Source organism: Eublepharis macularius, chromosome 17 (assembly GCF_028583425.1).
Source record: "Eublepharis macularius isolate TG4126 chromosome 17, MPM_Emac_v1.0, whole genome shotgun sequence".
Classification (NCBI taxonomy): Eukaryota; Metazoa; Chordata; class Lepidosauria; order Squamata; family Eublepharidae; genus Eublepharis; species Eublepharis macularius.
The window spans coordinates 18,488,068-18,510,466 of record NC_072806.1 but is presented as its reverse complement, the minus strand read 5'-3'; the positions used below and the strand labels follow the sequence as shown (position 1 = coordinate 18,510,466).

The following is a 22,399-nucleotide window of genomic DNA, read 5'->3' as shown; positions in this document are numbered from 1 at the left end:
GTGGGTCTCCAGAATAGAGAAAACCAGTAACGAGGCATTTAGCAGGTTTAAGGACGTGCCGGTTCCTTGAGAGGGAGGCAGGTGCCAATTCGGCATCTCATGGAATAACTGAAAAGGTACCCTTGCAGGCTTCTTTCTTCTCCTGGGATGCAAGGCGGGAAACGACCACAAAGGGTCACATTTAGTCCAGCCTCTTAGAACTGCCGTCTAGGTTTGTCCAGCCTGCAAAGACGAGGCTTGCTGTTTCAAGACGCTCCTCCCTCAGCGGCTTGTTCAGCCAGCCATTCAGAGAGAACGTTTCTGCCGGAAGTCCAGCCCGAATTTTTCTGGCCGTCCAAGGAGCCCGTCGTATGTATGCCTGGCTCAGGAGAAGGCAGTACTGGGCCCGATCCCATGCTCAGCCAACCCTTGTGTATTTGCAGGCTGATGAGCTCTTCCTGGCACTACGCTTAAGCTCACACCCATCACCTATGTGACACAACTTCTCTTGCTTGCTTAGGATCCCTCCTCAGCTTTTTCCATGAAGCCATTGACCAAGCCCCAATCTAAGCCAAAGGGGCTGGAATGAATCCAGAGTCTGCTTCTGTTTATCCGCACTTTCCATCTTCCTCTGTACTCTTCCTTGTATTCACATTCAGAGACCTGCTATTCAGGGCAGAGACCTGTCACTGATGGTGACAGGTGATAACAAACAAGGACAATTTCCCTTCCCTACATCTTGGTGGAGAGTGCCCTCAAGTCATAGCTGACTTACGGCGACCCCTGGTGGGGTTTTCATGGCAAGAGACGAACAGAGGTGGTTTGCCATTTGCCTGCCTCTGCAACCCTGGCCTTTGTTGATCTCCCATCCAATTACTAACCAAGGCTGATCCTGCTTAGCTTCTGAGATCTGACGAGATCAGGCTCTCCTAGGCTATCCAGGTCAGGGCTCCCTACATCTTATTCTCTGATAATTCTAGGTGTTCCTTCTCAATTGCCTTTTTCACCTTCTCCAGATTTATCTCAAAGCATCAGAATCCCACCAGCAATGTGGTTGTTGTCTGCACAGCAGACTGGAGAAATGGGGTATGGGCCCAAGCAGGGAACAGCAAATTGCAGCATCTGTGAAACTCCCCCCCCCCCCACTCCTGTTGGAATGCCCGTTCTTCTAGTTAATACGTTGACCCAAGATAATGGAGAGCTCCTGTGAAGCTTTGTTCCTCTTTGTGAAAACTAAGAAATAGGAAGTCTGGATCTTTCTAATTTGGCTCTAGTCTGGGATGACAAGATACACCTAGCACCACAGAGAGTACTAACCGGGGAGCACAAGCTGGTGGTTTGCAGTGCTGAAAATACACGTTCTCCCTTTCCTTCCACTGAGATCAGCATCACTGCTAAATGCCTGCAAGTTCTGTGCCATGCTTCTGCCTTCTCAAGACTCTTGGAATTTTGCAAGGCAGAAGGAGGTGAATTTATTAATACACAAAATGTAACTCAGAGCGATAAGGGGAACCCCTAAGAGCACCGGCTGACAATCCTGTGGTCGTCAACAGTCAATTTCTCTAAATGTAATCTGACATTCCAGCAGATCTAAGCTAAGAGGGTCGAATGCTTGCTGGAAATGATACCGCTCTTACTTAGCTAACCTGTTTGCTCCCTTGACAGTCTGTGCCATGTCAAGATCGGTCGGTTCTGGTAAGAAGAATCATCAAGTCCACCATCACACTTCATCCCACACCGTGTGCAAGGGTGTAGCATGAAGAATCGTTAAGGAAAAACACGTTGTCAGCAAATTTGCTGAGGGATGGGAACCAGTGCAAGCATGTTCCACTCTTGCAGCATTGCTTGGGATCTAAAACCAGAAACACCTGGTTCACACAAGATCCTGCAGTATTTAGCCCCCTTGCTCCACGCATATGGCCCCTTCCCAAAAATTCTGCCCACAGGGCACCGCACTGGAAAATCCATGAGATGGGGGCTAGACAGGTTATTAAAAGGAGCAACTGAAATGATCTGGGGACAAGAAAAAAATTTTGCATGAAGGAAAGTACAAGAAAATGGTGCTTTTGGGCACAAGGGAGAAAAAAAATGCCAGAGAGGGGCATAGCTTCTTAAATGGCATGGTGGGAGAAACAATTCTCTCCCCTACAGACTCTAGAGTGCCTAATCAGAAAGAAGAACAGACGGGGAAGAGGTTGACAACAGGGAAAATCTTCAAATACGATAGTCGTTTTTTGTCACATCCCCTATTCATCTAATGATAAATGAATTTACAATCAGCACCTCTGCTGGATCAAATGAAGGTGGGTCTGTCTGGTCCAGCATTCTGTTTCCTACAGAGGCCAACACAGACGTCTTCCTCGGGTGGTTGCCCTCCTAGCAACAGGTGTTTGGAGGTACGCTGCTTCGGCGCATGTAGGTTTTATCCCACCATTGTGGCTAAGCAAGCACTGAAAGATCCCCATCTCTGTGAATTTTTCAAGATTCCTTTTCGAGCCGGGTAAGCTAATGAGCATTGCTTCATACCATGGCAGGCATAAGTTCATGATAGGTTGTGGTAAAGAAGTATTTTTGATCTGTCCCCCTGAACCTGATCTGAAGCTAGCAGAGGGGGAGGGGAGCTGTGCACCAAAAAGAGTTTTTTGGGGGAGGAAGAATCTCTAGATTTTGGTGTAATCAGTTGGAAAAAAATAAAATAGTTCAGAGAAAGAAGTTCTATGCACACATGGAGGAGCAAGCAAATTACCTATATGTAGGAGACCTCATTAGCCCACCTTGAATTCAAGACGAGTCCAGTTCAACTTTTGCCCCCTTCTGGCTCTTCACAGTTAGGCACAGGTCTATAGCAGCTACATCAACCAGAAACTTTTCTCAAATTAAAAGTACCCAGATTGAACATTTCAACAGTTACTGAGTTCAGTGGTCCAGTGACCTGACCCATCACAAGTGCCAGCACCCTAATGCATCTGCCATTCATCTCCAACACAACAGTGCTCCCAGCAGATTGAGCCCGTAAGTGAGAGGTGGTATGGTATAGTAGTTAGAGTGTCAGATTAGGGTCAGGAAAACCCAGGTATCCTCACTCAGCAAAGCTTGCTGACTGATCTTGGGCCAGCCACTCCCCCTCTTAGCCTAGCCTACCTCGTGGGGTTGTTGTGAGGACCAATGAAGAAGGGAGAACCCACGTATGCCTCTCTGAGCTCTTTTGAAGAAGGATGGGATAAAAACGTAGCAGATAAGACACAGAAATTGAGGAGCAGATTATCGTTCTTAAGACATGATAGCCACGGAGATTCACATCTGCCCACCTTCTGGGAACATCACAGCAAGTTGGTGGGAAAACACATGAGAGTCGGGGAAGGGGAGAAATGTGTCAATTTGGGGGTATGTGGGAGGAAGAGGAATGGGGGACTTGCCTCGTCGACTCAAGATCCACATTTAATACTGAAAAAGGAGACACATCAACTTCTTGGCTTGAAGCACGGGGAACACCTGCACAGTCAAACAAGCTCCACGAGACACCACAGCCGTGCGCAACTCGGACACACACGACATGTCACCACGGGTGGCGACACTGAAGTGTGCTTCGGAGCTCTCAGCGGAGAGAGAGAGGGAGAGGAAGAGATGCGCACAGATTTTTAACACTATTTGGTTTGTCAAACGCATTGCTCCAGCATGTTTTTTTATTTTCACGTATCCAAAAGCAAGAGCGTAAACATCCAGCGGTGCGGCAGGAGGCTGGTCTCTCTCCTCCAAAACGGCTCCAAGAGATCTTCAGCCTGTAGACCCACTTTTCTGAGGGCCTCTCTTCCTTCTGCCAGTCTTCCCAAAGAGGCCAAGTTCTGTTTCTTCACTTTGCTTTTAGATTCATTTTCATCTTATATCTACCTGCGCGTCTCCAGCAAAATGGACAGATCTACTGATTTTTGGCCTCGAGTCACCAGCACGGTTGAAAGACATGGATCCTGGGTGAAAGGCACCCAAGAGATTCTCGCCTGCACAGCTTGCTTCCTGGGTTTCAATCCAGAACAATCTCTTTGAATTTTCTTTCTCTGAGTGCCGCTGATACAGCACTGGTATGCCATAAGCCTTGCCCTTTTTAGCTGAGAAATAGGTTTTTTTAAGTACTGCCGGTATTGCTCTCCTTCAGGCACCCTCTCTCCTTGGATAAATCTGGAGCTTTCCCCCTCTCTCGTTGCACGTTTTTGTAACAAAGTAAACACTGAAAGACAAGCTCCTTTGCCCATCTGGTGCTGCAACCTCTGGAGGCAGTGGGTCTCCTCTGCTCTCAACATTTCTGGATCGGACACAGACGAGAAGAACAAACAGGAGGTTCACCTTGTGGGGAGGTGGAAGGCAGAACATGGAGCCTGCAAGGCTCCTCTCACCTTTGACCCGGAAGCTGCCCAAGAAGCCTCGAGAGGCACGCCCACGAGCTGATCACAAAATGCCCGAGCTCCGGCCACACCCTGGGCAGCTGCTACGGAGCAGACTCAAATTTATGAGACCCGCCTCTCACCCACCCAATGGGAGGCAAATGCCGGTCGTGGTCCTTATCAGACTCGGGCTGGCTTTGGGCACGCTCTGGTTTGGGGGTCAAGGATGGCGGGTCGGGCTGCTGGACAGACATAGTCCTCCGGAGATGGTTCCTTTTGCGGAGGAAGTCGGGCTGGGAGTGCAGGCCGAAGCTGCCTTTCCTCAGAATCATGCGTGAGTTGTTTTTCTTGGGCCGGGAGTGAAGGCTGAACTCCAGGGAGGCCAAGTGGGATGCGTAGCCTTCGCTGAGGAACTGAAACAGAGGGGGAAGATGATTTGGGGGAGGGGGGAGAAAAAACAGTGAGCGACACAGCTCTGTAGATGCTCAGCAGCAAGCAGTGTCTTCCCAAACCTTCCTAAGAGCACCACCCTGTGGTTACATAAAACAACGGGAAGGGTTGGAGTTCTAAAAGGGCCCACAGAAATGTGACCAAAAAACTACAAAGAGAAATGAAAGAGAAATCAGAAAAAAATCCCTCCTTTAAAAAAGAATAAGAGGAATCAATGTATGTATCTAAAAAAGAGAATTTTAGAGAAAGAAATCCCCCTCCCCAAAATAACAGTAGACGCTTTCTCAGGACCTGCAGCCTTATAAGAGGGGGCATGGACTTAATCATCTCCAAGAGGTGACAAGTGAGAAGGCAGGTTCTGAACCCACCACAGGTTAACTTGGGTGTACATTTTGTGTGTTGGACACTGACAGCACAAGCAAAACACACCTTGTTTGCTGGGAGCCTCTGGAGACTTCAACTAATCTTTGGATCCTCTCCTGCTCCCACGGCAAGTTCCACAACATATTCCCGAGCCTGTTTCCCTGCCCACACCCATCCCACAACATGGCAGTCCCTCCTAGCCCACGAAGAGTCACCTGGCACTGCATTTGGTATTTCTTTGCCGGCCGACCAACAATGTAGATCTGGGAGGGAGAGAGTCCCAGGACGTTGTACACAGAGATGTCCTTCATGGAACCATAAGCAGCGCAAATTTTTATGTGGCTCTGTAGCAAAGAAAGGAAGACATTTTGAGAGCCATATTGGCTATAGGCCTGGCCGGCAACCCTTCATCACCACTATTTTACATTTTTACACCACTGGTAGCCTCTAAAAACGCACATCAATCATGGACTCCAGGGCTTAAACCAGGAGTCTTGCAGCATGACTTGGATTTGAGCTACCTGGGACCATATGTGCTCTGAGGCCTGGAAGCAGGGAAAGAGGGTGCATGCAACACCAGCCCCCTGTTACTAGATGACTGCATGAAGCCTCTGAATTGGCCTGAGCCACATGTCCATTGGAGACTCAGCCATTCCCAAATCTTCAACAAGGGGATACAAGCCAGAGATTGGACTACCTCTTGCACTAGATTCCGGAGGAAAATGGTCTTCTGCCGTAAAGGGTCATGGACGAGCCCATCGGAGAAGAAGATCATCCCTTGGGGGAAGTTGTGCTGAGAGAGCCATGAGACAACCCGCTGCTTCTGCATGTCAGGGCGCCCTGTGATGTAGATGATCAGGTACCCGAGATCTTGCCAGTGTCTGCATTAGGAGAGAGAGGGAGGGAGGTGATGCTACAAGTGAATGTTCATTAAGATTCTATGGAGTGCTAGGTGCTGTGCAGGACAGAATAGGGGTAGGGACTGACAAATGAATGTGATGGGGAGGAAAATCATGTAAGAGAGGAAAAGGAGGACGTGGAGGACAGAGAAGGGGAGAGGGGAGCGAGAAGGAGAGACCCAAAAGGTAGGCAGCAGATACTTATGGTCAAGGTTGAGAAGCATGGAAGATCAGGGCTAGAAATATGATGGGGCTGTGGAGCGTGACAAGGAGGTCTTAGGAAGAGGGGAAACCATCCTTCCCTCTTTTGAAAAATCCCCCCTCAGTCACGAGGCATGTCATTGCTAAATGTGTTCAAAATGAGAGTATGTCCAGCACTCAACTGTGAGCCCACATATGAAAATCACTCCTCGAAGTCACAGCTAAGCATCCGGAATAACTGGTATCTCTTCCTGATCTATTGTCTGGTACATGAACTAACTCTGCTCCTCAGATTTCACTCTTGCAATTGTAAATGTTTTAGGATTGCCTTTTTGACATGTCTTTTGTAAGACACTTGTTTCCTCTCTCTCCATCTTTCTCTTTTATTTTTTCTCTTCCCTTTTTTCTTCTTCCTTCTTTTCCTTTTTGAATCATTTTAGCTTCTATTTTTTTCTTTTTTAATCTATATGTGTTTTTAAATTCTTTAAAAAAAATTAAATTTAAAAAGAAAGAAAATGCCCTCCGGAGACCATCCAACCAACATCCTCCCCTAGCAGTAGAACACAGCAGAGATCACCTTAAAGGCTCTCAAAGTTATTGTGATAAAAATGTCCTCCAAAAGCAGAGGCCTCTGTAGCTGTAACAACAACAACAACAACAACATTCGATTTCTATACCGCCCTTCAGGACAACTTAATGCCCACTCAGAGCAGTTTACAAAGTATGTCATCATTATCCCCACAACAAAACACCCTGTGAGGTGGGTGGGGCTGAGAGAGCTCCGAGAAGCTGTGACTGACCCAAGGTCACCCAGCTGGCTTCAAGTGGAGGAGTGGGGGAATCAAACCCGGCTCTCCAGATTAGAGTCCCATGCTCTTAACCACTACACCAAACTGTAAAGAAGAAGCCTCAAAAAAAGGAAGAATATCCTTCCACTGTAACACTCTGAAATAGGGTAGCCAGCCTCCAGGTAGTGGCTGGAGATCTCCTGGAATTACAACTGGTCTCCAGGCCACAGAGATCAGTTCACCTGGAGAAAATGGCTACTTTTGGGGGTGGACTCTATGGAATTATGCTATGCCAAGGTCCTTTCCCTCCCCAAACCCCACTTTCTCCAGGTTTCTCCCTCCAGATCTCCAGGAATTTCCCAACTTGGAGCTCGCAACCCTACTCTGAAACTACTATTTTGCTGTTTTACCCTAAAACTATTACCACCCTCCCCTCCTAGTAGTCAGATTCTTTGGTAGCCATGATACCTTCTTCCTTTTCCACTACTGGAAAAATTGCAGTATTTCCAAGAAAGCTCCTCTGCTAAGAGGAGGAAAGATTTGTGTCTCTTCTTGTCTAGCTTGAGCTGTGTCCTATGATGCAAAGGACCACAAGATCAGAACAAAGAGTACAGAGGAAGGGTTCATACCCGCCCCCCCCCCAACACATATTTCTAAGGAATTTACTTTACTTCTTACTGTTTTTACAATCTAAGTCATACATAGCAACATTTCTGAGGAATTCTAGCAGACAGTGAGTTGTGATTAGCTGTGATACTGCCTCACATTCATGCTGAGGAATGGCCACCATTCATAGAGGCCTCACTTTTTGGCTGACCCCCCACCTGAGCAGTTTCCCAAGCCAAAAAACACTGTACTTCCAGGGGGACCATTCTGACCACCTCCCTGGAAGCCATTTGGACTTTCCCCCAACACCGTCTGATAGGGTTGCCAGCCTCCAGGTGGTGGCTGGAGATCTCCCGGAATTACAACTGATCTCCAGGTGACAGAGATCAGTTCCCCTGGAGAAAATGGCTGCTTTGGAGGGTGGACTCTATGGCATTATACCATTCCGAGGCTCCTCCCCTCCTCAAATCCTACCCTCTCCAGGCTCTACCCCCCCCCCCCCAATCTCCAGGAATTTCCCAACTTTGACCTGGCAACCCTACCGTCTGAGTACCACAGAACAATTGTGAAGAGGCCCTCACCTGACGACATCAACTGCTCCAGCTCGGACTTTGGGGTCGCTGCCCATGATGGAGACACTGGCGGCAAAGGAGCCATCGATGCTAAAGACCACACACTCCATTCCTCGCGGGAGCACAGTCAGGTAGCTGACAGCACTGCTCTGGTCACCCCTGGTGAGGAGGAGATACAGCACAGTGGTGAGAAAACGGCAGCTGCACTGGCAAAGATTCAACACCAGCGCTGCAAAAGGACACAACAAAAGTTGGCAGATCCACGTTATGGGGGTTCTCCACTTATGGATATCTGTCCGTTCTAACCAGAAACATAAGGCCAAGCTAGACGAGCAGGCGTTTAAAGAGTTGGGTCTGGGTTCCCTAGGCCCAACTCAGGTTACCACAGCCATGCACCAGTTAAAAAGTAAATGGCTGTTAAAAAAAGAGAGTCCAAATGGTCTCAAAATGCCTTCACCGGGGGGGGGGGGGAATAGGGGCTCTTCCTTCCCTCTCCCCCCAAAGACTTTTCCTTGTAATATAATAGCATGGGAAAACTCCCTCCCTTGCCCTTTTGACAGGGGGAAACAGCTTGAGAGGGGAGGGAAGAGCCCCTCCTCTCTCCCAAGGAGGCATTCTGAGGCCGTTTAGTTTGGTGTAGTGGTTAAGAGCGGCAGGACTCTAATCTGGAGAGCTGGGTTTGATTCCCCTCTCCTCCACTTGAAACCAGCTGGGTGACCTTGGGTCAGTCACAGCTCTCTCGTTGCTCTCTCAGCACCACCCACCTCACAGGGTGTTTTGTTGTGGGGATAATAATAACACACTTTGTAAACTGCTTGTCTTGAAGGGCAGTATATAAATTGAATGTTATTATTAACAGCTATTCCCCAAAGCTGCTGTGTAGCTGCAGGGAACTCGAGTTTAAAAACCTGCAGACCAGCTTGACCCTTAGAAACATAAAGCTGGAAGGGGTTCCAGGGGTCATCTAGTCCAACCTCCTGCGCAATGCAGGAAGATATCCAGTTTCACCCTGCTGGGTTACGTTTTGTTGCATAAAGATCAGGCTCAGTTTTCACCAGATGCCTCGTGAGATCTAAAACCTTCCCCAGCACCAGGTTTCTGCTCTGCTCCTCCCCATCAGTATACTGTCTGCATTTAGGGCACAACGACAAGACACAATGATATCCCATGCAGTCCTTGGGTCGGGTCTGAATTTGCCAAAAAGACTGGCAGCAAGATGTGTGCTTATGAGTTCCTTATTGGGAATTCAATTTGCAAGCATGCAGGGCCCAGTTAGGATTGGGGCCACAGCATGCAGGGAGAGGGTGCTTACGCCTTCCCTCTCGTGCTGTTTTCCAAAACCGTAATAGTCATGGGGAGGGAAGTGCTATGTAACCTTACTCTACCAGCGAACGTAGAATCTCCAATAGAGCAAATAGCTTTCCTCCCGAACTCCAAAATCCACCGGAGTTCTGATATGGCCACAGAATACTCTCATGTCCATGTGGCCACTACCCGCAGTGGAAGACATTGAGAGCACAAAAAAGAAAAAAAGGAATTTCAGCTGCAAAATTGCAGTTTTTGCATCCCCAGGTCCCAGACATTAAATAACAATGCTATTTACTGAAATCAATTCTTGTAACCAAAAGTCATTTTCAAGCAACTCTGGGACTCTAAGGCATTTCATTTAAGAGGCTGAAAATGTGCTTACCGAAACAACCTAATCCTCCAAAGAGCATTTTCTGTTTGATTACTGCTCAGCAGTTTGTTGGACAAGAGGAAAAAATGCCCAAGGAGGGACAGGACAAGAAAGTCATAGCTTAATGAAGGACAAGGAGGGAGAATTACAACCTGCCCCCACAATTCTAGAACTCCTAGTCATCCTACAAACAGATAGGCAGCAGGCTGAGGATGTTAGGCCTGCGCAATGTTTCTTTGTATGCAGGAGTCCTTCACAGGGGGCAGTAAAGCCCAAAAGGTCAGTTCCTGCATCCTTCCTCGTCGTGTCATGTCTGAGCCCCACCCATGCCAATTTTGATTCTGTTGTGCTGAATCATCCTGCTGTAACTCAATATCACTTTGTCAGTGTTATAACTATTTCTCAGGCTTTCACAGGTGTTTATCTGTTGGACTGTAACAGCTTCCAGTGTTTATGACCCTGTATTCCTTCCCAGACTATGATATGTCTTGCTTCCTAGTAACTCGACTGATATCACAAATATGTGGAACGTTCTCACACCAGGAGAGCGCCAAAGTTTTGTTTATGGTTGGGAGGAGGGAGGAAAGGAACAAACTTTGTTAAAAGAGAAGTTTCGCCCATATGATGTAATTCCTATCAACTTCTACTCTTGCTGCTTAGATGGCTACCTGGCTCCTAAGTAGTCCTATGGACCTGTACATGGAAATGATCTGATTTCTGAATAAAAGCCATTTGACCAAGAATTTGTGTCTTGCTGCAATGGTCCAGGGATCTATCTGCTGTATCCTGTCATCCATAGTCTGACACGTCGGCTCTGATGCTATCGCTTTGTTTACACAGAATGCTACACTCAGGTGTTCCTTCCTTCTGGCTAGCTCCTTTTCTTCCAGCTTTTCTTTCTAACCATTATGAGGGCAAGATGTGATCTCTGCAATCTCTCTCCATCCAGGACAGAACGCTTATTCCTTAAGAATAACAGAAATCTCTTTCTTTCCTAAAGGTAACAAGCCCTGTATGGACATTGATCCTGAAGCACCATCCTACCCTTCTGCAACACAAACCAAGTTCTATGCTAGCAGATGGCAGGGAAATTCTTCATCCAGTGCAACAGTAACCTGCGTAGAGAAGCTTCAAGGTTCCACAGACTTGCCTATCTGGCTTGTCCCACCTCTTCTAATGATAAGATGAGCCACAAGCACGCGTATCTATGTGCACGCCCACCATCCCCTTCCCAGCACTTTAAGGACACCCTTCTGAGCTCCGAACCCTACCTGACCACCATTTTGATAGGGTAGACCCCGACTCCGAGCCTCTTCTCTTTGGGGACGTTGTAAGAGACTCGGCCACTGTTGTTGGTGAGCTCCGTGTCAAAATAGACCCACCGGCCAGAGGAGGGCTCAGTCATGATGAAGATGTCGACCTGGAACAAGGAACAGAACTAGCAGTGAATATCCAGTCATCCCATCGGGAGCGGAAAGATCAGCTCTCAAGGAGATTTGGACAGACAGGCTGCCCCGGCTTCAGTGCACCTTCAGATAACCATGGCATCGAACTGCAAGCTTTGCCCCCTGGCCTGGAATAAGGCCTTTAATCTCAGGAGCACTCAGTGGCAGAGCACTGCTTTGCCTGCAAAAGGCTCACGGGATCAACCCCTGGTGGGTCTGTTTATAGGATCTTAGGTAGAAGGTACTGGGAAAGGTCTAGAGAGATTCTGGGGAGTTGCTGCCAGTCAACAGGAGGCACGTTTGATCAAAGGGCATCTTCAGATGTTTGTATTACTCTAGACTCACTCCTCTTGCCTAGTTGGTGTACTAGTCTAGACTAACTCTAGCACGGAGTCTTGGAATCGGATACAGAGCCTGGCTCTAAAGAAGGCCACAGGTGTAAACAGTTCTCTCACCTCCAGCCTCCCCAGCCATGACTTTTCTAGGACAAATGAAGGCTAGCGAGTATTACCTGGCCGCAGAGGCAATGCCAATAAGAAGCGGAACCAAATACTTGTGTGGGGGGCAGGAGAGCAGCGCATCCTCTTCTAGATAGATGCAGCCTCCTCGCTCTTCTTCCTCTTTGAGGTTTGTGGCTTAGCCTGGCTGCAAAAAAAAGCAGCCCTGCTCTATGCAAGACTCCAAAGAACTAATAAAGTGGTTGGAGGCTGCTCCAAGGGGGAAGCCGAACTTTAACTCTGCCTACTGATATCCTCACCAAGTGTGGAGGACAGGTTATCTTGCAGTCTTGCCATTCCACCTGCAACTAAAACTTCCCTGGTCCTCAGATGCCGATTATTACCCTTCCCTTGATGTGTGAAGTAAAAGGGGATGGGAAACGTGTGTGTGTGATGTGCTGTCAAGTTGCCTCTGACCTATGGCAACCCTATGAATGAAAGACCTCCAAGACGTCCTATCATTAACAGACTTGCTCAGATCCTGCAAACTGGAGGGCGAGGCTTCTTTTATGGAGTCAAGCCATCTCGTTTTAGGTCTTCTTCTTTTCCTGCTGCCTTCTACTTTTCCTAGCATTCTTGATTTCTCCCAAGAATCTTGTCTTCTCATGATGTGACCAATAACCTCAGTTTTGTCATTTTAGCTTCTAGAGAGAATTCAGGATGGATTTGATCTAGTACCCATTTATGTTAAGAAAAAGGGGATGGGAAACATAGCTTGTTTGTAAGAAAAGTGGTTGGCAGAGAGGGCATCCTATCCCCACTACTGAACTACATGCCTTCAAGAAGTTTTGCATTAGTCTTGGCAGAAAGAATGAGCCGGTCACCTTTTCTCCTGTCAAGGCCACCATGTCAAGAGGGCCATACATGAACCGGCCAACCAGAAGCTGAGGGCCGCCTTCTGCTGCGATGACATCATTCGACCTGTGATTCGAAGTCACATTCTGAAAGGGAAGCAGGTGAGAAATCAACTGGAAAGGTTTGGTGGCAAAGCGGCACCTGGGCCACTGGGCACAACAGCTTGATTTGAGACTGTTCATGAAGGATGCATCCTTGTATCAGGAAACCAGACTGTCCTTTTTCTTCCAGAGGTCTTTAAAAAAGAGAGCAGCCAGAAAACTGCTTTTGGAAAAGCAAGAAAAACAGTCAGGGTTAGAATAAACCTTTGAAAACATCACCATGTTTAGATTACCTTTTCATCAAGAGTGGGTGGTGGTGGGAGAAATGGGAAGATGGAGGGGATTGAAAAACATAGGCAAGGGTTAGTGGAATGCTCCATGTATCTGTCTTCTCCATGCCCTCTCTTCAGACTTCTGAGGGGTTTTTTATTATTAAATGTTGCATCTACTGTCAACTTTTCTTTAAAGTCCCAGCAGCTAGAATCTTACTGTCATGTTTGAAATTGAGAAAAGCTCCACCTGCGTATAATATATGAATGTAGCAAGGTCAAGTGTGTGCTTTTTTTTTAAAAAAAGGGGTGGTTTGTTGATTGAGAAAGTTTTTAGCCCTCCCTGGCTTAAAGTCCAGGTGCACAATGAAAATCCTGAGCCCTGGCCCTTAAAATTCTTCACTGTGCAAAGCCTAACTCTGCAATTTGCATAATTCATGCTGGTTCTGGCTAGCCTCGATGAAGTTAAGTCCCCCCTTCCCTCGAGTCCTTCAAAATGCTGCACCTCCTCTTCCTTCCCTGTAGATTTCAGAATCTGCGGGCAGCTTTCAAACATGCGAAGCCTTTGGAGTCACGAGAGTTAGACACTTGCTTTCATCCTACCATATAAAAGGCGACCCGTATTGGTGACGACTCATCTTTTATCCCCATGGAGTTATACTTGCACACCCGTCTGCAGGGATGAAAGGTGAGTCCTTGGCTACATGGCTTGCCGAGGAGGCCCCAGCAGGCCACTGTGGGGGGCGGGAAGGCCCAGCATGGTGGAGTGGCCAAGGCTTATGCCTGGCTTCCCTGCTGCCTCAGGTAGGGTTGCCAATCCCCGCTCCCACCCTCCACCCCCACACTCACTTTCCTGGTTGATGGGGAAAGGCAGGAGAACGCGCCTCCTGGGCATTCTGGTGGAGAGTATGCCCCTGCATGCAACAGTAGGCTGATTTCATCCTTCCCCTCCCGCCCCACACAGTCCCAGGCCTTCAGCCGCCCGAATCAGGGCTGGATTGGGTAGCTGCAGAGCGCAGGAGTGCGCCACCTCCCTTTCCTCCCCCTCCATGCTCCTGGCCTATAGCCGCCTGGATCAGAGCCGAATCAGGCAGCTGCAGAGCACAGGAGTGCTCCAGGACCTATTGCATCCCCCCAGCAGCACTCCTGGGCTCCACAGTGGCCCAAATCGAGCCCATTTGGGGCGAATTCGGCCCACTGCAGAGCACAGCCAAATCAGTTTTCTAGAGCCCGTTGTATTTCCCCCCACCATGGGCTTTGTTGCTAGTTTTTAAATAATCAAGCAGAGTTGCTTCCTCAAGTTGAATTCTGTTTTCAGTAGCAGACTGTGCAAGTTGCTGCATTCATGCGGAATCACAATACTTATCTAGCCATAAGCAAGAGCTGCAGGCCCGAGGGCTTCAAAAGCTGGTTTTAAAAAACTTCTCCGAATGAAAACCCAGCCTGATCTGAACCAAACGACTAAAGGATTACATTAGGATTTCAGTCTTGCCAAACATCTCTGGAAGCCTCAGGGCAGCTTCCAACATAGCAAAATGGCCATAAAAAGGCAATTAGGATTCATAACTGTAAAAGCAAAGAACAAACAAACTTTTAAAAAACCTCAAAGCATAAAGGCTGTGTGACTGTTAAAAAAACCAAACCCCACAAACCGCCTTTTCAGGCCTCCAAATTTTAGCAGAAGAAGAACATTGCGGTCTTTGTGGTTTTTCTCAATGAAAGTACATCCCTAACCCTCTGAGCTTCCCTGGGGAGGAAATGACAGGCTCTTGACCTATCAATCTAACCACAGAAAAGATGGAGTCCAAAATAGGGTAACCTCTGTGCTCAGGGAAAGCCATGCAGGAGAAACCGCTTTCAGAACCAGACAATTCTGCTTTCTTAAAAAACAAAACGCCTAACCACTAAGCAGAACTGCTCTAGCCCAAATGCCGAAAGGCATGCACCCTACTAGATTTGCTCTCTCCGGTGCTGTTAGTGTCACAAGCTAAGTGTGTAACAAAGGGAAGGCCAGTATATCTTATGGAATCTAACTGGAGGGGCTTCCTCACCTGTCTGGGGAGCCAACCTTCGCAATGGCACACACCGGAGGATGAGAAGAAGGCCTCTGCCATAACTCAGTCCCTCTCTTGATACAACACCCTCTCCCTCTCTATTCTGAGGATCCATGGTATTTTGTACCCAACTGGCCTGACTGCCAATAGGCAGGAAGCTACAGAAACACCACCATCATTACCCTCAATTTGACATGCGTCCTCTTGCGCAGCCATTTCTCCCGTGGGTTTGATGGACTGAGTGTTGCGGGATCCAAGCTGTTGCTCTCCTTGACACTGACGGTTTCAAATCTCATCACCTGAAGTGAAAGAGGAAGGGTGAGAGCAAACGGAGCTGAGTGCATGGCACCATATGCACAATGTACCTCTCTATTCCCCCCCTTTTATTTAAAAGGGATTTTGAATGTGCATAAATGGACCTCTGCAGTCACTATGGTCTGAGCTGGAGCCGCACACTGTTGTTTTTCATTTGCAGCTGATTATTTTTATGCTAAATTTGTGATATGGTGTCAAGTCATTGCTGGCTTTGTAAGCTGTTCCTCTTTACAACCTCCAGTAGATGGCGTTGGATAAACAGGATAAAAATGCAAGATCACAAGCTAGGGCCAGTGATACAACTGGGAAGGAACATCCAGCATTCCAAAAAGGAATCCACAGGCCATGGGTATATCAGCAGCAGCTTAAGGCACTATTTTTTTAGATATGATAGTGCACATATGTCATCATTTCCCTAAGTTTAATCTGTTGTTTTGTATGTTTTTAATCTTTTCCGGCACATTTCAAAAGTCACCGTGTGCCTGCTATTTTCAGAAGGAAAGGTGGGATATAAATATTTTAAAATAAGCAAGGGGAGGGGGAGACGGTTACCTGTCTCAAAATGAAAGCAACCACATCAGTTGATTCCCAGTAGCTGGCATGGAAAAGATGCGGCAGAGCTACTGTCGGAAAGGCAGTGAGAACATCTGGGCAGTACAAGGCGTAGTCTATGCGCTTGTTCCCCCACCACTTGGAGGTAACTAAAGGACAAACAGAAAATAGACCATACAGCATAACCATTACTCTCCCAGTTCCTGGAGGCTCCAATTTTGCATGTGGCCCATATGCCACTTTCACAAGCAATCGTGAATTCACCTGCTTAGTTTTTAAAAGTAACTTGCAAATATTGATGCAGTGTGTAACGCCCAAACCTGTCATTTTTAACAGCAACAGGAGTCCCTAAATATGCTGCGGTCCAAAGTCAAACAAGCTGCTATGTCCACATCCTCCTCTCCTCTTTCCAAAGACTTCAGGGCATGCTTTGCTCGTTGCCAAGTTCAGAGACTCCAAAAATAGTTCTGTAAGGGCTGAGCACGTTCACGCGTGAACCCACACAACGCAGACCTGCATGATGTGGGGAAAGCAACTGTCCTTTGGACTGATCCTTGCACCCATGCTCTTCAGGCTGTGTAAGAATCAAACCTTTACGCAACAGGAAGCTGGCTTGGTGCGCCACGTTAACCTCATCGTTTTGAAATGCTGGAAACAGCATTGTTCTTTTCCATCCAGTGCTCATTACTTCTTTGCTGTTTTTCAGACTTGTAAACTATATATATATAGAGAGAGAGAGAGAGAGCCTCCTCTCCCCACCCCTAATACTATAGAGCCAGTATGTTTGCTAGCTAGGACAGGACTATATTCAAGTTAAGACCATGACAAGGTTGCCAACATACCATGGGGGTTTGGCTCACTCTCAGGCCTTTGTAGTGCAGGAGGCAATGAAGATCGTCTTCCAGACCCATCCCACCACTGGCCAGGTTCAAGTCAAGCCTCTGTAATAGTGACATGACCATGGCAAGTAGTGGCATGGGGGGGGGGGCAATGGGAGCACCTTGATGGGGGCAAGGAAAGACCCTGAAACTGTTCTGCATACTGTCTTGACCAACGCTGCTGTTTTAGTTTCAGGAACAAAAACCAGCTCCCCAACAGGTCACCGCTTTGTTTCCCCTAAAGATGACACCCTAGAAAGAAACAGCTTCTAAACAGCATTGTATTTTACTGAGTCCCTTCTGTGGCTGAAGTAAGGTGCTTGTCCGGACTGTTCTCTGCCTCACTCACTGTTGGTTACGCTTGCAGGCAACAAGCTCTCGGTCGACCCTGAGCCTTCACTGCTGCTGCTGTCCGAGCTTGACCTTCTCGCCTTCTTCCCTTGCAAGGCGTTTTGAGGTCCTGATGCGTCTGCCAAAGAAGGAGGGTTTGCAGAACCGTCTTCGGCAAAGAGGGCGCTGTGGCTGTGGATGGTGTCAGCTGCAAAGCAGGAAAGAAACCGGGACACAGACAGAGGGAAGGTTTGAGGACAGCACACGTGGTCCCCAGACCCACCTCCTCCAAACAGAACATGCTGCAGGCAGCTTCCAAAGCAAAACATCACAAAATCATAAAACAGCATAAAATCATTAGAAATTAAACTATGAACATTACGAAATTATAAAACGGCACAACGTTATTAGAAATTAGAAATGAAAATTAGAAATAAAATTATTAGAAATTAACAAACTATTAAAACCCAGGCAGAGCACAAAACATGTATAATGCAATCCTAAGCAGAGTTACTCCAGTCTAAGCCCACTGGTTTCAATGGGCTTAGACTGGAGTAACTCTGCTGAGGATTGCACTGTTAGTAGCCTAAAATGAGTCTTAGAAAACAGTTCTCAGGCAAGCGCAGAAAATACCTAACAGCTGAGACCGTCCATCTCCCAGAGGGTATCTCTGGTACTTTGGTACACTGAATGGAGGCAGGAGGTGGAATTTCGCCTCCAACAGCGGTTCTAGCCTGGAGGCAGATGGGTCGGCAGAGTGGAAGAGACTGTAGACCTGACTGCAAGCCGGCTGCACCTGAGAGACTGGGAAATAAAAAAAGAAAGGGAGAGAAGACATCCCAGGATCACTGGAAATGGCTCAAAAACCTCTTTGCAGTTTGGAAACAACAACACAAGTTTTATTTATTTCACCCACCAGTCAGTCCCTAAACTCCCAGAGAGAATTTGTGCCATTCTGAGTTGTTGCATTAAATGAAAAAAATAAAGGTGCCACTGAAACAAAATGGGATTCTTTGCTAAATGGGATCTATTTGCCAGCTTTGCACAGTTGAGAGTCCGGTTGATTTAGAAATTTCTAACCCACCTTACATAAACTACTGATTAGCTTTTAATAAAAAGCTCAGACAAGCAAATGTACACAGCTTGCCAAACTAGGGTTCCTGCAAGCACAACGCTCCGAACAAGGGATCGCCCTGAAATATCACACTGTACAAATCCAAAAAGGTGTGATTCTTCACACTTGTACTATAATTTCACACAAGATAACAGCTCTGGATTTTGTTTTGCCATTTGTCTGGCAAGTTATTTCCCTTCACTGTGCTACAGACTTTTGCAACTTAGGGGTATGATGATGCTTTTATGTAATGGGAGAGCTCTTCCTTCCGTCTGGACACAATGAAACTATGCGAGAGCAGCCATAATCAGAGCTTCCACACACCATCAGATCTAGGAGACATGAAACTCAGGTTACGGATTAAAATCTCCCTTTGTCTAGGAGCAACTCAGTGAGCCAGAGGCTCGGCAGATTCCAACCCAAATCATTTATCCATTTGTTCCAAAGTTTATTACCAGCAATCGCTACCAAATTGGTACTCAAGACAACTCATGATGATATCAACAGAATAATAAATAATAAAAATATCCAGCAACCGCCCCCCTTCAAAACAGAAGCACTGTTTATACCATATAAAAGTTTAATTAAAGACTGAAACTGTCATCAGTAGCAAACACTAAAGCAAGTAACTCAAAGCCACTTTCAAAAGGGTGTCCCAAAATAACAAGATATCTGGGAAAATAAATAGGTCTTAACTTACATTACTGTGTGTAGTTAGGAGAGCAGGTTTATCCTACCTAGACCATGTGAATGGGGCCTCCTTTCCAACTTGGTTCTGACTCCACCCTTGGGTAGCCTGAACATTAGAACTCCGTCTATTGATTGTTACTCTTTGGAGCTGCTGCTGGCTTAGATTTTACACCCAGCTTGTTAAGGGAATGCATTCAATCTGGGCAATGACCCACACAAATGGTAACAAAGGGATCACTAGCACAGAAATGAGTCTCCTAGCACAAGTTTGGAAGAAGTACCAAGACCTTGAGTATTGTGAAAGCAGACTCGGTTTACTGAAGAAAATAAACAGCCCTCTTAAGCGGTCTAGATGACAGCAAGCATATAGTAAGAGTGGCTGGAGAAAATGATGGATTACGCAGAGATGGCTAAACTGACCTCTTTGATTGGGGAAAAGACACTAGATAAATATCTGATTATCTGGTATCCCCTTATAGACTTTTTGCAAGAAACAGAAAGAGATGAATTAATTATTTGTACTTTTGAAGATTAGGGAGAGGGAAAGAATGTTTAGATGGAAAGGAGAAGTTGTTACTTACAATAATCTTAGAGTTAGTATATAATACGTAATATTGCTATACCTTTTCAAATAGAAAATTGATATGTGTTCCTATTAAAATAATTTTTTCTTTCTTTCTTCTTTTGCTCTTTTCTTCCTTTGTTTTATCTTTTAGAAATATGTCCTTTTTTCTTTTCTATGCTTTTATAATCATGCTTAAAAATTTTAATAAAACTTTATTCCAAAAAAAAGTATATGGTAATACTTACTCAGAACTCACACAAACATTCCAAACGGCCACACGCTAAGCAACATGTCAAGAAAGACAAGAAGGTAGACCAAGAGGGTAAAATATGGGAGTTTATAGATACCTATCCATGGACATTCTAAGCCAAAGTCCAGTTCCTTAGGGAGAAGGTCCAAATGTCCAGACAACAAGTAATCCAAAGGATAACATCAAAGGCAGGGATGTAAGAGACACTGCTGCTGATGGGGACTCGTGCCACCAAACAAGTGGTTTGGAGCAAATCAGAAATGCACCTCTGAGGACAGGCTCTAGGCTCTATCTACTGCTGAGCTATTCCCCTCTCTTTTCACTGGCTCCTGTTCACTCTAATGACCTATCAACACGTCCAGATGAACCCTCTCTGCTAGTGGGTCTCAGTTTCTTCTCTTGTGATCTCTCTATCATGAAGACGCCATGTGCAAACCCCAACCGAGAAGCCAAAACAGGGCACAGTTTAAATGGAGTGATAGTGGATTATTCTCCTGTTTCACAACTTTCCCAGAGAGGGCTGGCTCTTTTAAGGCACCTTTGGGTCTCAACCTAGGGACCTGTGCAGCTGAGCTCTTTTGCACTCATGGTTAGGTCATGCCAACTATCAGCAAATGAAGGAAGGACATCGGAAAACAGACCCCGCCCCCAGACAACCCACTCCCTGGAACCCAACCAGAAATACACACACGCTCAAGGCCAGACAAGCATCTCTTGTTATGCTCCAAACAAGGCTTATTTCTGGCCTGCTGTTGTTGGCTCATCTGAGGATGTTCACATGCCAGCTACCTGGTAGAGAGCGCAATTGCCGGCTCTTGCCTGCCTAGTATTATGCTGTCGGTTACTTGGACAGCTTGCTTTCTCAAGCGGCGCTGTAATAAACCAGAACAGGCCTTCCCCAGGGCAGAACTCTTTTGCTAATGGAAGACTCCAGGCAGAACTCAGAGCAGCAACAGGCCAAGTGTATGACTGCAAACACTCGTTCCACGAGAGCTGATTAATGAACTCAATTACTGGTTGGGCCTAATGACCGGGGCTCACGCTATTCGGCAAGGAAGCAAGATCTGCCCCTTAACTGTTCAGCACTTGCTATTCGGGGGCCTCTTCAATGGCTCAACAAGTATTCAGCTCTGATCGCAAGAACGCGCTGAACATTTTGCAAAGCTGGAAAGAGTCAAAGCCATGCAATCATCTCAGCTGCTATTAAACAACCTGACCACCTCGACGATGGGAAGAAAAGCCTTAAAACGTTCCAAAAAAACTTGATGAAGGACTCCAGTTTCATTGTTTTGAAAATGGCCTTGAGACCCGGAAATTTAAGATATTGGGAACTCGTGGTTCCTTAGGGAAAGCTGAGCTTTCAGAAGTCAAATCTTACAACAGCAGGAGAAAAAAAATGGGGTCCACCTTCAAAAGGCAGCAAAGCAGGCAAAATGCCTCTGCTTAGAATTCCCTCTTGGGCTTTTTTCCCCTACTTGATTGATCGGTATGATGTAGTGGCTAGAGTAACGTATGGGGATCTGGGCAACCCAGGTTCAATTCCCTGCTCTGCTATGGAAGTAGCTAAACAGATGCTCCAGAGCCCACAAGCAGGAGCAAGGGCGGAGCCAGGGTTCCTGGCGCCTGCGGCTGCCCCTACATACGTGCGCACTATGTGTGCGTGCCCCCGGACTGTGTGATGACATCACCGCGTGATGACATCATCGGGCAGCAAGCTGGCCCCACTGGCCGACGGGTGGCTGGGGAGGTTCTGTATGCCACCTCGGACACCTGCCGTGCCTGGCCTGCGGCTGCTGCGCCCGGCCGGGGGCATGTGTTGGTGGCGGTGGAAGTGGCGGCGCGGGGCTGGCCGGCTGCAACAGCTGCGGGCCAGGCACGCCAGCTCCGTGGCACGTGCCTCTGCCCCCGGCACCCCCTCCGGTGCCCCCTTCAGCACCTCAGAGCCCGTGGCACCCACTTCACCACCTCAATGGTGGCATCGGCCCTGAGCAGGAGCACAAAGGCCAAAGCTTCCCCACTGTTGACCTTCCTCCCCAGCAACTAGCATTCAGCAGTAGACTGCCTCTGGACATGGAGGTTTTACTTAGTGATTGTGGCTAATAACCATGGATGGACCTACTCTCCACAAGTTTATCTCATCCCCTCCTAAAGACATCTAAGCTAGGAGCTGCCCCCATATCCTGTGCTACTGTACTGAGTTCCACAAGTTTATTATGCATGATGCAAAAAGGTACTTCTTAGTGTCTGTCTGTCTACCTGAACCTGTAGCCTTGACCCTGGCTGCTTACCTTCCTGACTGGGGAGCACCGTCCTCCTCATAGCCAGCACCAAACTGAGGGGGGAGCCGAAGAGGAAGAAATCGGAGACCTCGAATTCAAAACGCCCCATACTGACATCTGACCCGTTGGAGGCACTCATGGGGGGAAAGTCCGCATCCTCTTTCAGCATCGTCGAGTGGATACTGGGGTGGGGGGGGGGGAAACAAGACACATGCCTCCTTAGCTAAAAGGGGTGCTAGACCACAGCATTCAAGCAAGACAGAAAGAGGGGCGCTTAAAAACAAAAAAGAAGCCAAATGCCACTTTGCAAAAATACTGCAGCCAGATGACCTAAAAAAGGAACTCATGAAACG

At 47.3% G+C, this 22,399-nt stretch overlaps 1 protein-coding gene across 1 annotated transcript in view; it reads right to left on the bottom strand.

The window, feature by feature from the left end:
• Nucleotides 1–4,434: 4,434 nt before the first annotated feature.
• The window catches only part of PITPNM3 (PITPNM family member 3), a 118,228-nt gene continuing 100,263 nt past the window's right edge, over nt 4,435–22,399 (bottom strand). The window contains exons 10-20 of the mRNA XM_055001601.1: nt 22,056–22,228; nt 17,782–17,952; nt 17,168–17,356; nt 15,941–16,089; nt 15,256–15,372; nt 12,679–12,795; nt 11,184–11,332; nt 8,244–8,393; nt 5,866–6,049; nt 5,384–5,512; nt 4,435–4,768 (exon numbers count right to left, since the gene is read on the bottom strand). Coding sequence (XP_054857576.1) covers nt 4,460–4,768; nt 5,384–5,512; nt 5,866–6,049; nt 8,244–8,393; nt 11,184–11,332; nt 12,679–12,795; nt 15,256–15,372; nt 15,941–16,089; nt 17,168–17,356; nt 17,782–17,952; nt 22,056–22,228 — 1,837 coding nt within the window. The 3' untranslated portion in view covers nt 4,435–4,459. The remainder of the gene's footprint in view (nt 4,769–5,383; nt 5,513–5,865; nt 6,050–8,243; nt 8,394–11,183; nt 11,333–12,678; nt 12,796–15,255; nt 15,373–15,940; nt 16,090–17,167; nt 17,357–17,781; nt 17,953–22,055; nt 22,229–22,399) is intronic.